Here is a 23,341-nt window from a genome sequence, read left to right as displayed (position 1 = left end):
ATCAGATACACTGATAAAGAGAACAACACCTCTGACAGGGTGATCAGATACACTGATATAGAGAACAACACCTCTGACAGGGTGATCAGATACACTGATATAGAGAACAACACCTCTGACAGGGTGATCAGATACACTGATATAGAGAACAACGCCTCTGACAGAGTGATCGGATACACTGATATAGAGAACAACACCTCTGACAGGGTGATCAGATACACTGATATAGAGAACAACACCTCTGACAGAGTGATCAGATACACTGATATAGAGAACAACACCTCTGACAGTGATCAGATACACTGATATAGAGAACAACACCTCTGACAGGGTGATCAGATACACTGATATAGAGAACAAGACCTCTGACAGGGTGATCAGATACACTGATATAGAGAACAACGCCTCTGACAGAGTGATCGGATACACTGATATAGAGAACAACACCTCTGACAGGGTGATCAGATACACTGATATAGAGAACAACACCTCTGACAGAGTGATCAGATACACTGATATAGAGAACAACACCTCTGACAGTGATCAGATACACTGATATAGAGAACAACACCACTGACAGGTTGATCAGATACACTGATATAGAGAACAACACCATTGACAGTGATCAGATACACTGATATAGAGAACAACACCTCTGACAGGGTGATCAGATACACTGATATAGAGAACAACACCTCTGACAGAGTGATCAGATACACTGATATAGAGAACAACACCTCTGACAGAGTGATCAGATACACTGATATAGAGAACAACACCTCTGACAGTGTGATCAGATACACTGATATAGAGAACACCACCTCTGACAGGGTGATCAGATGCACTGATATAGAGAACAACACCTCTGACAGTGATCAGATACACTGATATAGAGAACAACACCTCTGACAGGGTGATCAGATACACTGATATAGAGAACAACACCTCTGACAGTGATCAGATACACTGATATAGAGAACAACACCTCTGACAGAGTGATCAGATACACTGATATAGAGAACAACACCTCTGACAGAGTGATCAGATACACTGATATAGAGAACAACACCTCTGACAGTGATCAGATACACTGATATAGAGAACAACACCACTGACAGTGATCAGATACACTGATATAGAGAACAACACCTCTGACAGGGTGATCAGATACACTGATATAGAGAATAACGCCTCTGACAGAGTGATCGGATACACTGATATAGAGAACAACACCTCTGACAGAGTGATCAGATACACTGATATAGAGAACAACACCACTGACAGTGATCAGATACACTGATATAGAGAACAACACCTCTGACAGGGTGATCAGATACACTGATATAGAGAATAACGCCTCTGACAGAGTGATCGGATACACTGATATAGAGAACAACACCTCTGACAGAGTGATCAGATACACTGATATAGAGAACAACACCTCTGACAGAGTGATCAGATACACTGATATAGAGAACAACACCTCTGACAGTGATCAGATACACTGATATAGAGAACAACACCTCTGACAGGGTGATCAGATACACTGATATAGAGAATAACGCCTCTGACAGAGTGATCGGATACACTGATATAGAGAACAACACCTCTGACAGAGTGATCAGATACACTGATATAGAGAACAACACCTCTGACAGAGTGATCGGATACACTGATATAGAGAACAACACCACTGACAGTGATCAGATACACTGATATAGAGAACAACACCTCTGACAGGGTGATCAGATACACTGATATAGAGAACAACACCTCTGACAGAGTGATCAGATACACTGATATAGAGAACAACGCCTCTGACAGTGATCACATACACTGATATAGAGAACAACACCTCTGACAGGGTGATCAGATACACTGATATAGAGAACAACACCTCTGACAGAGTGATCAGATACACTGATATAGAGAACAACGCCTCTGACAGTGATCAGATACACTGATATAGAGAACAACACCTCTGACAGAGTGATCAGATACACTGATATAGAGAACAACACCTCTGACAGGGTGATCAGATACACTGATATAGAGAACAACGCCTCTGACAGAGTGATCGGATACACTGATATAGAGAACAACACCTCTGACAGGGTGATCAGATACACTGATATAGAGAACAACACCTCTGACAGAGTGATCAGATACACTGATATAGAGAACAACGCCTCTGACAGTGATCAGATACACTGATATAGAGAACAACACCTCTGACAGTGATCAGATACACTGATATAGAGAACAACACCTCTGACAGAGTGATCAGATACACTGATATAGAGAACAACACCTCTGACAGGGTGATCAGATACACTGATATAGAGAACAACGCCTCTGACAGAGTGATCGGATACACTGATATAGAGAACAACACCTCTGACAGGGTGATCAGATACACTGATATAGAGAACAACACCTCTGACAGTGATCAGATACACTGATATAGAGAACAACACCTCTGACAGTGATCAGATACACTGATATAGAGAACAACACCTCTGACAGAGTGATCAGATACACTGATATAGAGAACACCTCTGACAGTGATCAGATACACTGATATAGAGAACAACACCACTGACAGTGATCAGATACACTGATATAGAGAACAACACCTCTGACAGGGTGATCAGATACACTGATATAGAGAATAACGCCTCTGACAGAGTGATCGGATACACTGATATAGAGAACAACACCTCTGACAGAGTGATCAGATACACTGATATAGAGAACAACACCACTGACAGTGATCAGATACACTGATATAGAGAACAACACCTCTGACAGGGTGATCAGATACACTGATATAGAGAATAACGCCTCTGACAGAGTGATCGGATACACTGATATAGAGAACAACACCTCTGACAGAGTGATCGGATACACTGATATAGAGAACAACACCTCTGACAGTGATCAGATACACTGATATAGAGAACAACACCTCTGACAGGGTGATCAGATACACTGATATAGAGAATAACGCCTCTGACAGAGTGATCGGATACACTGATATTGAGAACAACACCTCTGACAGAGTGATCAGATACACTGATATAGAGAACAACACCTCTGACAGAGTGATCGGATACACTGATATAGAGAACAACGCCTCTGACAGAGTGATCAGATACACTGATATAGAGAACAACGCCTCTGACAGAGTGATCGGATACACTGATATAGAGAACAAGACCTCTGACAGGGTGATCAGATACACTGATATAGAGAACAACACCTCTGACAGTGATCAGATACACTGATATAGAGAACAACACCTCTGACAGTGATCAGATACACTGATATAGAGAACAACACCTCTGACAGTGATCAGATACACTGATATAGAGATCAACACCTCTGACAGGGTGATCAGATACACTGATATAGAGAACAACGCCTCTGACAGTGATCAGATACACTGATATAGAGAACAACACCTCTGACAGGGTGATCAGATACACTGATATAGAGATCAACACCTCTGACAGGGTGATCAGATACACTGATATAGAGAACAACGCCTCTGACAGTGATCAGATACACTGATATAGAGAACAACGCCTCTGACAGTGATCAGATACACTGATATAGAGAACAACACCTCTGACAGGGTGATCAGATACACTGATATAGAGATCAACACCTCTGACAGGGTGATCAGATACACTGATATAGAGAACAACGCCTCTGACAGTGATCAGATACACTGATATAGAGAACAACACCTCTGACAGACTGATCAGATACACTGATATAGAGAACAACACCTCTGATAGGGTGATCAGATACACTGATATAGAGAACAACGCCTCTGACAGTGATCAGATACACTGATATAGAGATCAACACCTCTGACAGGGTGATCAGATACACTGATATAGAGAACAACGCCTCTGACAGTGATCAGATACACTGATATAGAGAACAACACCTCTGACAGGGTGATCAGATACACTGATATAGAGAACAACACCTCTGACAGGGTGATCAGATACACTGTTTTAGTTAATTTGGGCGAGATTCTCACAACGGGCATCCAAGTGCCGACGCAAAAGTAAAAACGGGAGTGTTTTACTCCAGTGTCGGCGCCCGTACCGGGACCCCATTCTACGGCCCACAGGGTGCTCGGACGGCACTGGAGCGGCCTGCACCGCCCCAGCTCCCGATCCTAGCGTGAACCCGGCGCTGCGGGGTCCGGAGCCAACTAACACCTGCTTCCCCGCGTCGTCCCTGACACCGAATGGCGCAGGGCTACAGGAGCCAGCACAGAGGAAAGGAGGCCGGGGACAGAGAGGCCGGCCCGCCGATTGTTCGGGTCCGTTCGTGGGCCAGGCAGCATCTGGACCCCTCAACGTCGACGTCCCGCCGGCTCAGAGCATGTTAGAACGTGCCGGCGGGACTTGGCTTTTTGTTGACGGCTGCTCATCCCATTCGGGCCGGAGAGTCACCGCATACCGCGACCGGCGCCGCGCCGACAGCGCCTGTTCTCCGCATTGACGGAGAATTGCGTCCCGGCGGGGTGGCGTGATTCGCGTGGCGCCGCGCTGATTTTCTGACCTGGTGGGGGTCGGAGAATTCCACCCCATATTTGTGGAGAAGTTTGTGAGCTAAGAGTGGTAATCAGCATGAATATGCAATCTTACAGTCTTTCCAACTCAGCCTCTAATCTCTCACTTCTCATACAATCATCTCAGCCCTTGAATCGCATTCACCAGCAACTGTACTTGTAGACACAGTGTACAATATACATGGTCGCCCCCTTTCTCACTCAGTGGCACTAAGCACCGAAAGACTCACTTCCCCAACCACTTTAAACGGTTTGTTGGGCTCTGGCACTACTTCAGCAGCATCACCGGCTATTGTGTAATCCACAATCCTTGTGTTCAGTATTCTGCCCTTTGCTACTGTAAACATACACTGGAACACAATTTCTGTTCTCTTCTCAGAGACCTGCTTCAACACCAGGATATGTCCAAAGTCTGTTAAGCAGAAATTCCACCCACAGAAAGCCTTGCTTGTTTTCTCTTTGCTCAAATTCCCAGTCCGCTGAACAGAAAACACAGGCTGAAGCATAACTCCACAACAATTAGCTATTTATTTACCCTTTGCTTCTCAACTGTTTTTCTTGGAACATAATAAGTTCATAATCAGGGAAGAAATTACCCCTCTTTCAAACTAATCCCCACTTCAATCTTATAGGGACAAGACTCAGAAGAAAATGCTGGATTTTCCCATCACATGTGCCATCACAATATTATAACTTTGCCGAAAGGGCCACCTTCAGTACAAAGTTAGGTGGGACTGTAAGAACATAAGAACTAGGAGCAGGAGTAGGCCATCTGGCCCCTCGAGCCTGCTCTTCCATTCAATGAGATCATGGCTGATCTTTTGTGGACTCAGCTCCACTTTCCGGCCCGAACACCATAACCCTTAATCCCTTTATTCTTCAAAATCAGACGTGTGAGGAGAATGCAGTCTGCAAAGTGGTAGGGATAGGGGCAGCACGGTAGCACAGTGGCTAGCACTGTGGCTTCACAGCGCCAGGGTCCAAGGTTCGATTCCCCGCTGGGTCACTGCCTGTTCGGAGTCTGCACGTTCTCCCCGTGTCTGCGTGGGTTTCCTCCGGGTACTCCAGTTTCCTCCCACAGTCCAAAGATGTGCAGGTTAGGTGGATTGGCCATGATAAATTGCCCTTCGTGCCAAAAAAGGTTAGGCGGGGTTATTGGGTTATGGGGATAGGATGGAAGTGAGGGCTTAAGTGGGTCGGTGCAGACTCGATGGGCCGAATGGCCTCCTTCTGCACTGTATGTTCTATGTCTATGTAGATAAAATGAAGGTTGGGCAGCTGGAGTATAATGTGGGGGAATGCAAGGTTATTGGTGGGAAGAATAGAAAAATTAATTGTTTTAAAATGGTGAGAAACCATTAAATGTTGGCAACCTCGAGAGATTTTGGTGCCATTGTACGAAATGTACGGAACATTGAGATTCAAGTACAGCTGGTAATAGGAAAGCAAATGATATGTTGGCCTTTATTGCACGGGGTGGAGTAACAATCTTGATTATTGTCACAAGTAGGTACAGTAGCACAGTGGTTAGCACTGTTGTTTCACAGCGCCGGGGTCCAAGGTTCGAACCGGCTTGGGTTACTGTCTGTGTGGAGTCTGCACGTTCTCCCTGTGTCTGCGTGGGTTTCCTCCGGGTGCTCCGGTTTCCTCCCACAAGTCCGGAAAGACGTGCTTATTAATGAATTGGGCATTCTGAATTCTCCCTCAGTGTACCCGAACAGGCGCCGAAATGTGGCGACTAGGGGGTTTTCATAGTAACTTCATTGCAGTGTTAATGTAAGCCTACTTGTGACAATAAAGATTATTATTACATTAACACTACGAAGTTACTGTGAAAATACCCTAGTCGCCACATTCCGGCGCCTGTTCGGGTACACAGAAGGAGAATTCAGAATGCTCAATTCACTAACAAACACGTGTTTTGCGACTTGTTAGGGGAGCATGTTGGCGTAGTGGTTAGCATGGTTGCTTCACAGCTCCAGGGTCCCAGGTTTGATTCCCGGCTTGGGTCACTGGCTGTGCGGAGTCTACATGTTCTCCCCGTGTGTGCGTGGGTTTACTCCGGGTGCTCCGGTTTCCTCCCACAGTCCAAAGATGTGCAAGTTAAGTGGATTGGCCATGCTAAATTGCCCTTAGTGTCCAAAAGAAAGGTTAGGTGGGGTTACAGGGATAGGGTGGAGGTGTGGGCTTAAGTGGATGCTCTTTCCAAGGGCCGGTGCAGACTCGATGGGCCGAATGACCTCCTTATGCAGTGTAAATTCTATGATCTATAACTTGTGGGAGGAAACTGTGCTAACTACTGTGCTACTGTGCCTCCATGTGTATAAGAATAAGGAAACTTTGTTGCAAACATATTAACATTTTAATGAGACGACGCCTGGAGTATCGTGTATACCTAAGGAAAGATGTACTTTCTTGCTGAGGGTAGAGCAGAGGTTAGATTAATTCCTGGGATGATAGGATTGTTCTACAAGGAGAGATTGAGTAGACTGGAATATCAAAGAAGAGACGATCTTGTTGATAAAGATAAGGGGCGAGATTCTCCGACCCCCCACCAGGTCGGAGAATCGCCGGGGGCTGGCGTGAATCCCGCCCCCGCCGGTTGCCAAATTCTCCGGCACCGGATATTCGGCGGGGGCGGGAATCGGGCCGCGCCAGTTGGCGGGCCCCCCCCCCCCCCCCCCGCTGCTAAAATGCCTGTCCCGCCGGCGTAGATTAAACTACCTACCTTACCGGCGAGACAAGGTGGCGCGGGCGGGCTCCGGGGTCCTGGGGGGGGCGCGGGGCGCTCTGGCCCCGGGGGGTGCCCCCACGGTGGCCTGGCCCGCGATCGGGGCCCACCGATCCGCGGGCGGGCCTGTGCCGTGGGGGCACACTTTTCCTTCCGCCTTCGCCACGGTCTCCACCATGGCGGAGTCGGAAGAGACTCCCTCCACAGCGCATGTGCGGGGATGCCGTGAGCAGTCGCTAACGCTCCCGTGCATGCGCCGCCCGGAGATGTCATTTCCGCGCCAGCTGGCGGGGCACCAAAGGCCTTTTCCGCCAGCTGGCGGGGTGGAAATTAGTCCGGCGTGGGCCTAGCCCCTTAAGGTTGGGGCTCGGTCCCCCAAGATGCGGAGGATTCCGCACCTTTGGGGCGGCGCGATGCCTGACTGATTTGCGCCGTTTTGGGCGCCGGTCGGCGGACATCGCGCCGATACCGGAGAATTTCGCCCCAGATTCTGAAAGGGTTCTACAGGCTAGACACTGTCAGCCGGCTTCCCTTACCTGAAGATCTTGCTCACAATCTAAGGTCAACCATTTAGGACTGAGCTGAGGAGAAACCTTCGGAATTCTTTACCTCCAGGGGCTGCGATCATTCAGTCATTAATAATTATTGGGTTCTAAGGGAATCAAAGGAAATGGAGTTGAGTGCGAGCACAGGTGGATAGAATGAAAGCAAAGAGCGATAGACCAATAGCTTTGCTGGAGTCTATCATTAATAAACGTGTGACTGAACACCATTCAGTGATCAGAGAGAGCCAGCAAGTTTATGTGGTTGGTCTATCATACCTCACTAACCTTGCTGAATCTTTTCAACAGGTCCTAGAAGGATTGGACAGAGAAATGTCCCTAGATGTTAGTTATATGCGCTTCCAGAAGGCATTTGATAAAATCTCTCCTTAAAAAAACTGTTAAAGTTGAAGTTCATGGAATTGAACACAAGTAGAAACATAGGGGCGGGATTCTCCGCTCGCCGATGCCGAAATCGCGATCAGCCGGAGAATCCCTATTTGCGCCGAAACTGGGGGTGGTGCCACTTTTGCGATGCTCCACCCCCTCAAAACCAGCATACTCAATGAGTACGTCGCACGCTGAATGGACGGCCTCAGGACATCACTTGAGGCCCTCCCCCGATGCCCCGCTCCCAATGGGCCGAGTTTCCGAAGGCGTGGGTCACTTATGTTATTTTTTTTCATGGACCCCGCATGGCGGCTGCGGACTGAATCCAGCGCTGCGGGGGCTGGGGGCACTGGGGGGGGGGGGGGGGGGGGGAGTGGTTACTGGGGGACAGTATGTGGCTGGCCCGGTCCGCACGCGGCCACCGCCATGAGCATGCGCCGGCCCCGGCAATTCTCTGGCCGCATCTGCAGGTATAGCCGAGGGCTTTATGCTGCGCGGCTGATAGACTAGGCGGAGGGTCAGTACAGCTTTTGCGCCATTTTTTCTGGTGTGAAATGCCACTGTTCCCACTCCGGCGTCTGCAAATCGGAGCATCGAATTAGAATCAGGAGAAGGCCTGAATTGAATGCTCCACCATTCAATAAGATCACGGCTGATCTGATTGTAACCGCAAACCCACATTCCTGCCCACCTCCGATAACCTTTCACCCCCTTGTTAATCAGGAATCTATCTCGCTCTGCTTTCAATATCTTCAACAATTCTGCTTCCACCGCCTTTTAAGGAAGAGAGTTCGAAAGACCCGTGATCCTCTGAGAGAAGAACTTTCTCCTCATATCCGTTGTACATGGACAACCCATTATTTTTAAACACTGATCCTCGTTCTAGATTCTCCCACAAGAGGAAACATTCCCCTCACATCCACCCTGTCAATACCCCTCAGGATCTTAAAGATTTCAACCAAGTCACCTCTTACTCTTCTAACTCTAGTGGATGCAAACCTAACCTCTCCAATCTTTCCTCAGAAAACAACCCACCCATTCCTGGTATTAGTTTAGTAAACCTTCTCTGACCTTCCAACTCATTTGTATCCTTCCTTAAATGAGACCAATACACAAAGTGGTCTCAACAATGTGCAAATTAACATATTATTGGTTTATTTAGGAAACTGGCCCCAGTTTAAAAATAAGGCTATTAAAGAAACAAGGAGGAATCTCCCCACTCAAGAGGACATTCGTCTTTGGAATTCTCCACCATAGAGAACAGTGGAGGCGTTATCAATGAATATGTTCAAAGTTGAGTTAGACAAAGTTTGGATCCGGAAGAGACTCCAAGATTATGGAGGGCAGGCAGGAAAGTGAAGTGAAGGCCACAGTCAGGTCAGCCATGATCTTATTGAATGATGGAGAAGGCTCGAGGGGCCTTTCCCTGATCCTTATGATCGATGATTTTATATGTCAAAGCTGGTTAAGTCTTATCTGGTTCATCAGAATGAACTCCAGACTCTCTCTAACTATCCAATTTAACCTCTGTTATAAGTTTATCCCCGAGTTTATTGTCAGTCAACAAACCTTCATGCTCATGAGGACTTCATTGTTGAATCTGTTTAAGATACGTTTTCACATTTCTGTCTATTGGGACTATTACTGTAAGGTTGGGCGGCACAGTGGTTAGCACTGCTGCCTCACAGCTCCAGGGTCCCGGGTTCAATTCCGGCTTCGGGTGACTGTCTGTGTGGAGTTTGCACTTTCTCCCCATGTCTGCATGGGTTTCCTCCAGGTGCTCCGCTTTCCTCCCACATAAGACCATAAGACATAGGAGCAGAATTAGGCCATTCGGCCCATCGAGTCTGCTCCGCCATTCAATCATGGCTGATATTTTCTCATCCCCATTCTCCTGCCTTCTCCCCATAACCCCTGATCCCCGTTATTAATCAAGAACCTATCTATCTCTCTCCTAAAGACACTCAGTGATTTGGCCTCCGCAGCCTTCTGCGGCAAAGAGTTCCACAGATTCACCACCCTCTGGCTGAAGAAATTCCTCCTCATCTCAGTTTTAAAGGATTGTTCCTTTGGTCTGTGATTGTGTCCTCTGCTTCTAGTTTTTCCTACTCGTGGAAACATCCTCTCCAGGTCCGCTCTATCCAGGCCTCGCAGTATCCTGTACGTTTCAATAAGATCCCCCTTCATCCTTCTAAACTCCAACAAGTACAGACTCAGAGTCCTCAACCGTTCCTCATACGACAAGTTCTTCATTCCAGGGATCATTCTTGTGACCCTCCCCTGGACCCTTTCCAAGGCCAGCACATCCTTCCTTAGATACGGGGCCCAAAACGGCTCACAATACTCCAAATGGGGTCTAACCAGAGCCTTATACAGCCCCAGAAGTACATCCCTGATCTTGCATTCTAGCCCTCTCAACATGAATGCTAACATTGCATTTGCCTTCTTAACTGCCGACTGTACCTGCACGTTAACCTTAAGAGAATCGTGAAGAGTCCCTTTGTGCTTCTGATTTCCTCAGCATATCCTCATTTAGAAAATAGTCTATGGCTCCATTTCATAGAATCATAGAATCATAGAAGTTTACAGCATGGAAACAGGCCCTTCGGCCCAACCAGTCCATGCCGCCCAGTTTTTACCATTAAACTAGTCCCAGTTGCCCGCACTTGGCCCATAACCCTCTATACCCATCTTACCCATGTAACCATCTAAATGCTTTTTGAAAGACACAAACTGCAGTTGTGCAGTTTGTGCAGTTTCTTTCAAACTGCAAAACCTAACACTTTTCCACATTGTATTCCATCTGCCACTTCATTGCCCACTCTCCCAATCTGTCCAAGTTCTTCTGCAGCCCGCCCCCCGCTTCCTCAATACTACCTGTCCCTCTACGGATCTTTGTATCATCTGCAAACTTAGCAACAGTGCCTTTAGTTCCTTCTTACAGATCATTCATGTCTATTGTGCAAAGCTGTGGTCCCAGCACCGACCCCTGAAGCACACTATTAGTCACCAGCTGCCACCCTGCAAAAGACCAGTCCAAAGATGTGTAGGTTAGGTGGATTGGCCATGATAAACTGTCCCTTAGTGTCCAAAGATGTGTCGGTTAAATGGGGTTACAGGGATGGGACAAGAGAAGGTTGGTGCTGACTTGATGGGCCGAATGGCCTCCTTCTGCACTGTAGGGATTCTAAGATCTCTCTCTTATACTATCGCAGACTCTTCCCCCATTAAGGGCAGCATGGTAGCATTGTGGATAGCACAATTGCTTCACAGCTCCAGGGTCCCAGGTTCGATTCCGGCTTGGGTCACTGTCTGTGCGGAGTCTGCACATCCTCCCCGTGTGTGCGTGGGTTTCCTCCGGGTGCTCCGGTTTCCTCCCACAGTCAAAAGATGTGCAGGTTAGGTGGATTGGCCATGATAAATTGCCCTTAGTGTTCAAAAGTGCCCTTAGTGTTGGGTGGGGTTACTGGGTTCTGGGGATAGGGTGGAGGTGTGGACTTGGGTCGGGTGCTCTTTCCAAGAGCCAGTGCAGACTCGATGGGCCGAATGGCCTCCTTCTGCACTGTAAATTCTATGAAAAAATTCCGTGATTGTTTTCTGATGTAAGAGTCACTTCCTGAGCCACTATGAGGAATTCCATTGTTCTTTCTTATGGTCCATGTTTTCACCACATTCTGCTCTTGCTTGCTTCTTGGCCATAATCCCGAATATTCAAACAATATAGACAGGAGCTTTCCATGCTTGTCCATCCCTCCGTTCACTACCCTCTGTCACCAGGGCATCCACTCTGGCCATTTGGCATGTGGATGTGAGAGTTAAATCCAGTGTTTAATCTGATCTGTTCCTCATAACTCTCATCACAAAACAAAATTACATTGGAAGTGAAGATTCTGCCATCAAATGCTGAGCGACCAGGGGCGGGATTCTTCGTTTCAGAGACTAAGTGCTGGCGCAGGGTCTGAATCCGTGTGTTCTACAACCACGGAAGCCAGTCCGGGAGAAATTCAGGATCCGTTAGTGGGTTAGCACCATTGCCATGTAGAACTAGTGCAATTCCAATGATAACTGGTGTCGGGATTGGCACTCGAGAGGCTGACAAGCTGCAGCTGTATATCAGCACTCCGCTCCCCACACACCGTTCCAGCCAACAAGATGGCAGCCCCAAGAGCACCAGCACGTTTTGCAGATGCGGAGCCCGAGACCTGCTGGGTGCCTTGGAGAAGAGGTGGGGCACCCTGTTCCCCGGGCTGTGAAGGAGGCTGGCACCCGCGGCGCACAACAGCAGCGAGAGAGAGAAGACTGGAGGGGGCCTGCCGGAGCTCCGGCCCCTTGCCGTCGCGGAGGGCACTGGACGTGACCTTGGGTCCGGAGAGAGGGCGGCCTCTGCTGCGCGGTGTTGTGGTGGGTGCGGCAGGCCACCTCGCTCTATACTGGAGGGCCCCTCCAGACCAGTCCAGGCACCTGATCTGCATCTTCAGGACGCCCATGCACCTGATCACGGCCCTGGTCGTGGCATGGGCATCATTGTGGCTGGACTCCGGGTTGCTGTGTGGCCTCTGGATCGGGGTCATCAGCCATGACTGCAGCGGACAACCCCTGTCGCCTAAGAGCCAACCCTTCACCCGGTGCACCTGGAAAGTGTTGCCAGGATGAAGGCATCATCCATACTGTCCTCCCATCCTCCTTCCCCATCGCCACATACCCACCCCCAAGCATTCATCTTGGCAATGTGCCCTCTGTACTGCACCCCAACGGAGGCCCCGGCACCCGTCCCTGCCACCTCCCCCCCCCCCCCCCCCCCCCCAGCTCTATTGTCTGTTGTCTTCCGGTCCTGGAACAGGTTGGTGAATCGCCTCCACGTTCTGTGGAAGCTGCCCTGCAACACTCGGTCTGCCAGCCATTCCACAGCTGTGGGAGGTGCTGCTGATGGCCAGCCGAGCAGGATTCTCCGGCATGCGATTCGGGAAGCAAAGGAAAGGGCATCGGCCTCCTTCCCCATAAATAGTTCTGGCTGGTCCGATACCCCAAAGATTGCACGGCTCCACCCATACCCCCCACCTCCTTGGACATTGCCTCGAAGAAGACTGTCCAGAACCCGACATGTCTCTCCCCACTAGGTTGCCCAGCTAGGTTGTGTAGTCAGTCAGATCCCTGCCCTCCATTCCCTCTGGCAGGCCCACTATTCTGATATTTTGTCACCTCGATTTTCTTGGTCCTCGATCTTCCCTTTCAGGCTGCCCTGGAGTGCCACCAACCTCCAGGGCGCCGAGTCGATCACTCTGGTCCGTCGATGTTTTTTCCAGCTCCGTTATTGTGCTGTCCTGGGCCTCCAATATATTTCCCATCCTGTCGAGGGCCATCTGCATGGTGGCAGTGCCTGCCCCACTGCAACCTTGACTGCTGCCTTTACCTCGGCCTGAATATCGTCTCTCATCTCCCTCAGTTCCCCGGTGAGGAATGTCTTCAATCCATCGGCTGGGCGGGGCGGGGGGTGGGTGGTGTTCATTTTTCGCTTCGCTGGTCTCCCTCTCTCTCTGGGCCAGGGACCCTTGCCTCGTGGGTCTGCTAACCCGCTTGCTCGCCATTCCTGCCCCTTGCTGCAGATTCTGGGGTCTCTGCTGCCTCTCGAACTGCTGCTTCCTGCCGTTCTTGCTGTACTTGTTGAGCTGAGGGGATGATTTCGTCCAGTATTGTGATCTAAATTCGGCTCAACGTGCCTATTATCCTGTCTTTCGGAGGAGAGCCATCTGATGTGAGACAGCTCAGCTTATCCCCGTCACCAGAAATCGAATGATTAGCCCTGATGACCTTTCTTGAATCTTTCCAATTCCTTTGACCTCTCTTTTACCAAATCTCCTGACTTCAGTTCTATCTCATATTCACGACCTGATGCCTCAGAGTGAACCTTTCACAGATAGAATCGCTGCAGTGCAGAAGGAGGCCCTTGTATACTATTTAAGCCCACATCTCCACTCTATCCCAGTAATCCTTTTACCCCATCTAACCTTTTGGACACGAAGGGACAATTTATCCTGGCCAATCCACCTAACCTGCACATCTTTGGACTGTGGGAGGAAACCCACGCACACACGGGGGAAAAGTGCAAACTCCACACAGACAGTAACCCGAGGCCGGAATTGAACCCGGATCCCTGGAGCTGTGAGGCAGCAGTGCTAACCACTGTGCCACCAAGCCACCCCAAGATCTCAGCCTTGGTGAAAACCTTTCTCCTGGTATACAATTCATTCGAATGTACAGAAACAATGGGACTCATTGTCGTACCTTCCAGAGCAGGAGGACTATCACGCAGTACTTAGGTGATTTAGGATTTCTCCCTCAAATTAATTGATAAGGACTGTAGCCTGCGACCCACGGGAGTGGATTCTTTTGCAGGAATTGCCTACATCGGGCAGGATGCCAGCTGGCAGTCTGGTCAATCAATGCAGTTTCCTATCACAGAGGTCAATGGTAAACACATTTTCAGCTTCAGTATTCCAGACCATGGTGGGGTTCTCCGTTCCACAGCACCTGAATTCTGGTGCGGCACACTCCCGCCGGCAGCGGCATTCCATGTCCCGGCACCGGCCAATGGCTCGTTTGTTCCAAGAAAGCAGTTTCCCCGGGAATATTCTGAAGACTGCACTCACCTGATCTAATGGCCTCCCTCTTGGGGACTTGAGCCAGGAGCCTGGCCATATGAAGCAACTTTTCACAATCCAGTAATTGAAACACTAGCACCGATCCAAGGATCCCCAAATTGAAATTGCCAATATTTATTCAAACTGTTAAAGTCAATTTTTATATCATGTCCATATGTCCATGAAATGACCGTCTGTTTTCTGAAACCAGTCACATTCTGACCTTGCCTTAAGGGCATTTAACAAGTTATCTTTCTTGTGAATTTTACCCAGAAACTCCAATAGAAGGTTCTGTTTTCTAACCCTATCTGCCTGATGGGCATTCAACGACACAAAATGCTTTGCTTCTGATTTTATTTCTGGTAGAAAGGTAGAGTTGTAACGCATGTCCAGATACCCGCTCCTTCCTTCCACGTCACATGATTCAAACTCTGAGAAAATCTCTGCTTCCAACGTTAACTTTGGGTCACTGCTACCACGTTAGAATCCAGAAAGCCAGGTGGTGAAGGATAGAACTGGAAACGACCTTTACAAACTTTTATATTTATTTGCAGAGTTCCACATTAAAAGCTTACACCTCCTAACCCAACACCCAGTTTCAGTTTATGTCCATTTATAGTGAGCTCAGGTGACTTTGCTGTGAGTGTCCATGATCTACATACAGTTAAATATACAATTAGCTGTTTGTAATGAGAGGTGAGTAGGGTGGAACAAATTGGGATGCTCAAAAAGAGAAATGCCAGGGGTAAGAGGGCAAACCAAGGTATGAACTGGTGATAAGTGCCACGTTTCCATTGCAACAGGTCTGGGCAAGGCAGGTGGTGGAGGTTATTTCCAACACAGGAGGCTTCAGCTGGGGAAAGGTTTCAGTACCCCTCATCAAGGCCATGATGCTGATGCTTTTATAAAAATTTAGAGTAGCCAATTCTTTTTTTTCCAATTAAGGGGCAATTTAGCATGGCTAATCCACCTAGCCTGCACACCTTTGGGTTGTGGGGGCGAAACCCACGCAAGCACAGGGAGAATGTGCAAACTACCCACGGACAGTGACCCAGAGCCGGGGTCGAACCTGGGACCTCAGTGCCGTGAGGCAGCAATGCTAACCGCTGTGCCACCGTGCTGCCCCGCCATGATGCTGATGTGATCATCCACAATGAGCCAAGGATTACACAAGAGGCTTGTTGACAAGTGAATGGGCATTCTGGTGGGGGGACGTGGAGTGGTGCAGCGAGAGCTGCCCCACTGGCAGAGTCCGGGGTGTCAGCACTGGCAGGAACGGGAAGGAGATTCCGCTCGCTAATGGACTTGGTGGGAAGGTCCATGCAGGAATACGAGGGTCATTCCGACATGGAGCCGATGAGGTGGCGCCACTGAGAGTGTCAATGTCCAGGAGAGACACGGGAGGAAGCTATCAGCTTATCTCAGGGGTTGTCAAGCCTGGGATGGCAGTGGGAGAGTTCAGAGGTTGAGTTCTCTTCTAGTCGGGGTTCCATTGTGGTGCTTTCAGTGCCCAGTTAATATTGGTTCCAAGATGTGTGGGCATTGGGTGCTCATTTCCTGTTGTTGGTGAAGGCCACGTGAGCCAAGTATTCCTGTAGGATTTGGGTTAATCGGGGAACCACCCAAAGGGTCAGAGATCACTTCTCCCTCCTTCAAGTCACATGGACCATCTGCCATTCCTTCCATCCATTCATTAGTTTTTATTTCTTTTCTCAATGTAGCCTCTGATGCTCCCCCATTTCGGAATGAAGCGGTTCGAGCGTGGTTGGATTCCTTGTCCAGAGGTAGCCTTGTTTCTCTGAAGAAAGCGTGGGCCTGAAGCCGCTTCTCTTCTGCTTCTGTGCTTCTGTCGCAACCTCTCTAAAGCAAGAATGTCCGTGTGGGGCTGCTGGGTGTGGGAGATGAGGGAAAGAGAGTGAGGGAGGGGTCTCTCAGACTCGGACTCAGAAAAAGAGAGTTTGGATGTGGTGTGAGAGAGCGAGGTGCAGGACAGCGAGACCTCTAACTCATTGTCCCGATGGAAAGTGCTGCTTTGCTTGTGTTGCTCACTCTCCAGATCTTCACTTTAACTTTCAGCTCAGTAAATGTGTGACCAGGTTTTGCTTAACTGACCTTAGCACCAGAAAATATCAAGAGCAACTCACTGCCCTTTCAGCAACTGGAGTGAGAGACGTGAATGTCAAACCGAGACACAAGCCCAGACAGAGAGGAAAAGGAGAGATGCGGGACAGTGTGTCAGCAAGGGACGGGAGAGCGAGAGAAAGAGAGTCAAAGAGAGTGAGGGAGACAAAGAGAGGCAGGGTGAATTAATGAGACGGAGAGACGGGGAGAGTATGTGTGAGGGATGAGGAGAGAGAGAGACAAACAGAGTGAGAGAGATGGGGAATGCGAAGGAGGGGGGGGGGGAAGAGCGAGGGAGGCAGGGAGAGTGACGGGGAGTGAGAGGGGCAATGAGAGAAGTGGGGAGAGGGAAAGGGATGGGTGACGAAAGAGTGGGGGAGACAGGGAGAGATCAGTTACCTGCGATATTTGATATAAAGAGTGGGGGAGACAGGGAGAGATCAGTTACCTGCGATATTTGATATAAAGAGTGGGGGAGACAGGGAGAGATCAGTTACCCGCGATATTTGATATAAAGAGTGGGGGAGACAGGGAGAGATCAGTTACCTGCGATATTTGATATAAAGAGTGGGGGAGACAGGGAGAGATCAGTTACCTGCGATATTTGATATAAAGAGTGGGGGAGACGGGGAGAGATCAGTTACCTGCGATATTTGATATAAAGAGTGGGGGAGACGGGGAGAGATCAGTTACCTGCGATATTTGATATAAAGAGTGGAAGAGACAGGGAGAGATCAGTTACCTGCGATATTTGATATAAAGAGTGGGGGAGACGGGGAGAGATCAGTTACCTGCGATATTTGATATAAAGAGTGGGGGAGACAGGGAGAGATCAGTTACCTGCGATATTTGATATAAAGAGTGGGGGAGACGGGGAGAGATCAGTTACCTGCGATATTTGATATAAAGAGTGGGGGAGACGGGGAGAGATCAGTTACCTGCGATATTTGATATAAAGAGTGAGGGGAGACAGGGAGAGATCAGTTACCTGCGATATTTGATATAAAGAGTGGGGGAGACGGAGAAATCAGTTACCTGCGATATTTGATATAAAGAGTGGGGGAGACGGGGAGAGATCAGTTACCTGCGATATTTGATATAAAGAGTGGGGGAGACGGGGAAAGATCAGTTACCTGCGATATTTGATATAAAGAGTGGGGGAGACGGGGAGAGATCAGTTACCTGCGATATTTGATATAAAGAGTGGGGGAAACAGGGAGAGATCAGTTACCTGCGATATTTGATATAAAGAGTGGGGAGACGAGGACAGATCAGTTACCTGCGATATTTGATATAAAGAGTGGGGGGAGACAGGGAGAGATCAGTTACCTGCGATATTTGATATAAAGAGTGGGGGAGACGGGGAGAGATCTGTTACCCGCGATATTTGTTCTACTGGGTGATAAAAGCACAATGAGAATAAAATTTAATAGTGCTGGACTGGCTGGAATAATAAATAATGCGGGGAATGAGGGGGAATGGGATTAGGCCGGGTGGGATATTAAAGAGAGCGGGGAGTGATGGGGGAGTGGGGTTAGGCCGGGTGGGATATTAAAGGGTGCGGGGAGTGAAGGGGGAGTGGGGTTAGGCCGGGTCGGATATCAAAGGGTGCGGAGAATGGGGGGGGGATATTAGCATTAGACCGGTGGGATATTAAAGGTTGTGGGGAGTGGGGAGGAGAGTGGAATTAGACCGGGTGGGATATTAAAGGGTGCAGGGAGTGAGGGGGGTCGCAGGATTAGACTGGGTGGGATATCAAAGGGTGCAGGGAGTGAAGGGGGTAGCGGGATTAGGCAAGGTGGGATATTAATTAAAGGGTGCGGGAAGTGAGGGGGAGTGGGGTTAGGCTGGGTGGGATATTAAAGGGAGCGGGGAGTGATGGGGGAGTGGGGTTAGGCCGGGTGGGATATTAAAGGGTGCGGGGAGTGAAGGGGGAGTGGGGTTAGGCCGGTGGGATATTAAAGGGTGCGGGGAGTGGGGGGACAGTGGGATTGACTGGATGGGATGTTGAAGGGTGTGGAGATTGGGGGAGAGAGTGGGATCAGACTATATGATATTAAAGAGTGGGGGGGAGAGTGGAATTAGACTTGGTGGGATATTAAACAGTGCGGGGAGTAAGGGGGAGAGTGGAATTAGACTGGATGGGATATTGAAGTGTGCGGGGAGTGAGGGGGAGAGTGAGATTATACTGGGTGGGATATTAAACAGTGTGGGGAGTGAGGGGAGAGTGAGATTATACTGGGTGGGATATTGAAGGAGGGGAGTGGGATTAGACCGGTGGGACATTAAAGTGGGGGGGGGAGTGGGATTAGACCAGTGGGATATTAAAGGAGGTGGGAGTGGGATTAGACCGGTGGGATATTAAAGGAGGGGGGGAGTGGGATTAGACCGGTAGGATATTAAAGGAGGGGGGGAGTTGGATTAGACCAGTGGGATATTAAAGGAGGGGGGGTGGGATTAGACCAGTGGGATATTAAAGGAGGTGGGAGTGGGATTAGACCGGTGGGATATTAATGGAGGGGGGGAGTGGGATTAGACCGGTGGGATATTAAAGGAGGGGGGGAGTTGGATTAGACCAGTGGGATATTAAAGGAGGGGGGGTGGGATTAGACCAGTGGGATATTAAAGGAGCTGGGAGTGGGATTAGACCGGTGGGATATTAAAGGAGGGGGGAGTGGGATTAGACCGGTGGGATATTAAAGGAGGGGGGGAGTTGGATTAGACCAGTGGGATATTAAAGGAGGGGGGGTGGGATTAGACCAGTGGGATATTAAAGGAGGGGGGAGTGGGATTAGACCAGTGGGATATTAAAGGAGGGGGGAGTGGGAATAGACCGGTGGTATATTAAAGGAGGGGTGAGTGGGATTAGACCGGTGGGATATTAATGAGTGAGGGGGGAGTGGGATTAGACCAGTGGGATATTAAAGGAGGGGTGAGTGGGATTAGACCGGTGGGATATTAAAGGAGGGGGGAGTGGGAATAGACCGGTGGGATATTAAAGGAGGTGTGAGTGGGATTAGACCGGTGGGATATTAATGAGTGAGGGGGGAGTGAGATTAGACTGGTGGGATATTAATGAGTGAGGGGGGAGTGCGATTAGACCGGTGGGATATTAATGAGTGAGGGGGCAGTGGGATTAGACCGGTGGGATATTAAAGAGTGAGGGGGGAGTGGGATTAGACCAGTGGGATATTAATGAGTGAGGGGGAGTGGGATTAGACCGGTGGGATATTAAAGAGTGAGGGGGGAGTGGGATTAGGCCGGTGGGATATTAAAGAGTGAGGGGGGAGTGCGATTAGACCGGTGGGATATTAATGAGTGAGGGGGAGTGCGATTAGACCGGTGGGATATTAATGAGTGAGGGCGGAGTGCGATTAGACCGGTGGGATATTAATGAGTGAGGGGGCAGTGGGATTAGACCGGTGGGATAATAAAGAGTGAGGGGGGAGTGGGATTAGGCCGGTGGGATATTAAAGAGTGAGGGGGGAGTGAGATTAGACCAGTGGGATATTAAAGGAGGGGTGAGTGGGATTAGACCGGTGGGATATTAATGAGTGAGGGGGGAGTGCGATTAGACCGGTGGGATATTAATGAGTATGGGGGGAGTGGGATTAGACCAGTGGGATATTAAAGAGTGAGGTGGGGAGTTGGATTCGACCGGTGGGATATTAAAGAGTGAGGGGGAGTGGGATTAGACCAGTGGGATATTAAAGAGTGAGGGGGGAGTGGGATTAGACCAGTGGGATATTAAAGACTGAGGGGGGGAGTTGGATTCGACCGGTGGGATATTAAAGAGTGAGGGGGAGTGGGATTAGACCAGTGGGATATTAAAGAGTGAGGGGGGTAGTTGGATTCGACCGGTGGGATATTAAAGAGTGAGGGGGAGTGGGATTAGTCCGGTGGGATATTAAAGAGTGAGGGGGGGAGTTGGATTAGACCGGTGGGATATTAAAGAGTGAGGGGGGAGTGGGATTACACCAGTGGGATATTAAAGAGTGAGGGGGGAGTGGGATTAGACCGGTGGGATATTAATGAGTGAGGGGGAGTGGGATTAGACCGGTGGGATATTAATGAGTGAGGGGGAGTGGGATTAGACCGGTGGGATATTAAAGAATGAAGGGGGAGTGGGATTAGACCGGTGGAATATTAAAGGAGGGGGTGTGTGATTAGACCAGTGGGTATTAAAGGAGGGGGGATGGGATTAGGCCAGTGGGATATTAAAGGAGGGAGGGTTGGGGGGGGGAGTGGGATTAGGCCAGTGGGTTATTAAAGTAGGGGGGGGAGTGGGATTAGACCAGTGGGATATTAAAGGAGGGGGGAGTGGGATTAGGCCACTGGGATATTAAAGGAGGGGGTGGTGGGGGGGAGTGGGATTAGGCCAGTGGGTTATTAAAGGAGGGGGAGTGGGATTAGACCAGTGGGATATTAAATAATGGGGGGGGAGTGGGATTAGACAGGTGGGATATTAAAGGAGGGGGGAGTGGGATTAGGCCAGTGGGATATTAAAGGAGGGGGGGAGTGGGATTAGACCAGTGAGATATTAATCCCACTCCCCCCTCACTCTTTATTATCCCACCGGTCTAATCCCACTCCCCCCTCACTCTTTATTATCCCACCGGTCTAATCCCACTGCCCCCTCACTCAATAATATCCCACCGGTCTAATCCCACTCCCCCCCTCCGTTAATATCTCACTGGTCTAATCCCAGTCGTCCCCCCCTCCTTTAATATGCCACCGGTCAAATCCCACTACCCCCCCTCCTTTAATATCCCACTGGTCTAATCCCACTCCCCCCCTCCTTTAATATCCCACCGGTCTAATCCCACTCCCCCCCCTCCTTTAATATCCCACCGGTCTAATCCCACTCCCCCCCTCCTTTAATATCGCATTGGTCTAATCCCACTCTCCCCACCCACCCTCATTTAATATCCCACCGGTCTAATCCCACTCACCCCCCTCCTTTAATATCCCATTGGTCTAATCCCACTCCCCCATCACTTTTTAATATCCCACCGGTCTAATCCCCCCCCCTCCTTTAATATCCTACTGGTCGAATCCCACTCCCCCCCTCGTTTAATATCCCACCGGTCTAATCCCACTCTCCCCACCCCCCCTCCTTCAATATCCCACTGATCTAATCCCACTTCCCCCCTCCTTTAATATCCCACTGGTCTAACCCCACTGGTCTAACCCCAGATGCCGATGGCATGTTAAGGGGGAGGGAAGTGGGGTTAGGCCGGTGGGATATTAAGGTGGGGGGAGTGGGATTAGACCAGTGGGATATTAAGGGGGAGGGGAGTGGGGTTAGACCGGTGGGATATTAAGGGGGAGGGGAGTGGGGTTAGGCCGTTGGGATATTAAGGGGGGGGAGTGGGATTAGACCAGTGGGATATTAAGGGGGAGGGGAGTGGGGTTAGGCCGTTGGGATATTAAGTAGGAGGGGAGTGGGGTTAGGCCGGTGGGATATTAAAGGAGGAGGGGTGTGGGGTTAGACCGGTGGGATATTAAGGGGGAGGGGAGTGGGGTTAGGCCGTTGGGATATTAAGGGGGAGGGGAGTGGGGTTAGGCCGGTGGGATATTAAAGGAGGAGGGGAGTGGGTTTAGGCCGGTGGGATATTAAGGGAGAGGGCGGGGAGTGGGATTAGACCGGTGGGATATTAAAGGAGGGGGGAGAGTGGGGTTAGGCCGGTGGGATATTAAGGGGGAGGGGAATGGGATTAGATCGTTGGGATATTAAGGGGGAGGGGAGTGGGGTTAGGCCGGTGGGATTTTAAGGGGGAGGGGAGTGGGGTTAGGCCGGTTGGATATTAAAGGAGGAGGGGAGTGGGGTTAGGCCGGTGGGATATTAAGGGGGAGGGCGGGGAGTGGGATTAGACTGGTGGGATATTAAAGGAGGAAGGGAGTGGGGTTAGACCGGTGGGATATTGAGCGGGAGGGGAGTGGGGTTAGGCCGGTGGGATATTAAAGGAGGAGGGGTGTGGGGTTAGGCCGGTGGGATATTAAGGGGGAGGGGAGTGGGGTTAGGCCGGTGGGATATTAAGGGGGAGGGGAGTGGGGTTAGACCGGTGGGATATTAATGGGGGGGAGTGGGGTAAGGCCAGTGGGATATTAAGGGGGAGGGGAGTGGGGTTAGGCTGGTGGGATATTAAGGGGGGGGGAGTGGGGTTAGGCCGGTGGGATATTAAGGGGGGGGAGTGGGGTTAGGCTGGTGGGATATTAAGGGGGGGGGGAGTGGGGTTCGGCCGGTGGGATATTAAGGGGGGGGGGAGTGTGGTTCGGCCGGTGGGATATTAAGAGGGAGCGGAGTGGGGTTAGCCCGGTGGGA

At 49.8% G+C, this 23,341-nt stretch overlaps 1 protein-coding gene across 3 annotated transcripts in view; it reads left to right on the top strand.

Moving 5' to 3' along the window:
* LOC140396095 (protein-methionine sulfoxide oxidase mical3a-like) overlaps positions 1-23,341 on the top strand; it is a 1,213,674-nt gene that overhangs the window by 1,069,168 nt on the left and 121,165 nt on the right. For all 3 annotated transcript variants that reach the window (XM_072484207.1, XM_072484206.1, XM_072484208.1), the window contains one exon: positions 16,617-16,679. In XM_072484207.1, the coding sequence (XP_072340308.1) occupies positions 16,617-16,679 (63 nt within the window). The remainder of the gene's footprint in view (positions 1-16,616; positions 16,680-23,341) is intronic.

Source organism: Scyliorhinus torazame, chromosome 19, assembly GCF_047496885.1.
Source record: "Scyliorhinus torazame isolate Kashiwa2021f chromosome 19, sScyTor2.1, whole genome shotgun sequence".
Taxonomy (NCBI): Eukaryota; Metazoa; Chordata; class Chondrichthyes; order Carcharhiniformes; family Scyliorhinidae; genus Scyliorhinus; species Scyliorhinus torazame.
The sequence above is the reverse complement of the archived record's forward strand: the minus strand, read 5'-3'. Positions and strand labels throughout refer to the sequence as shown.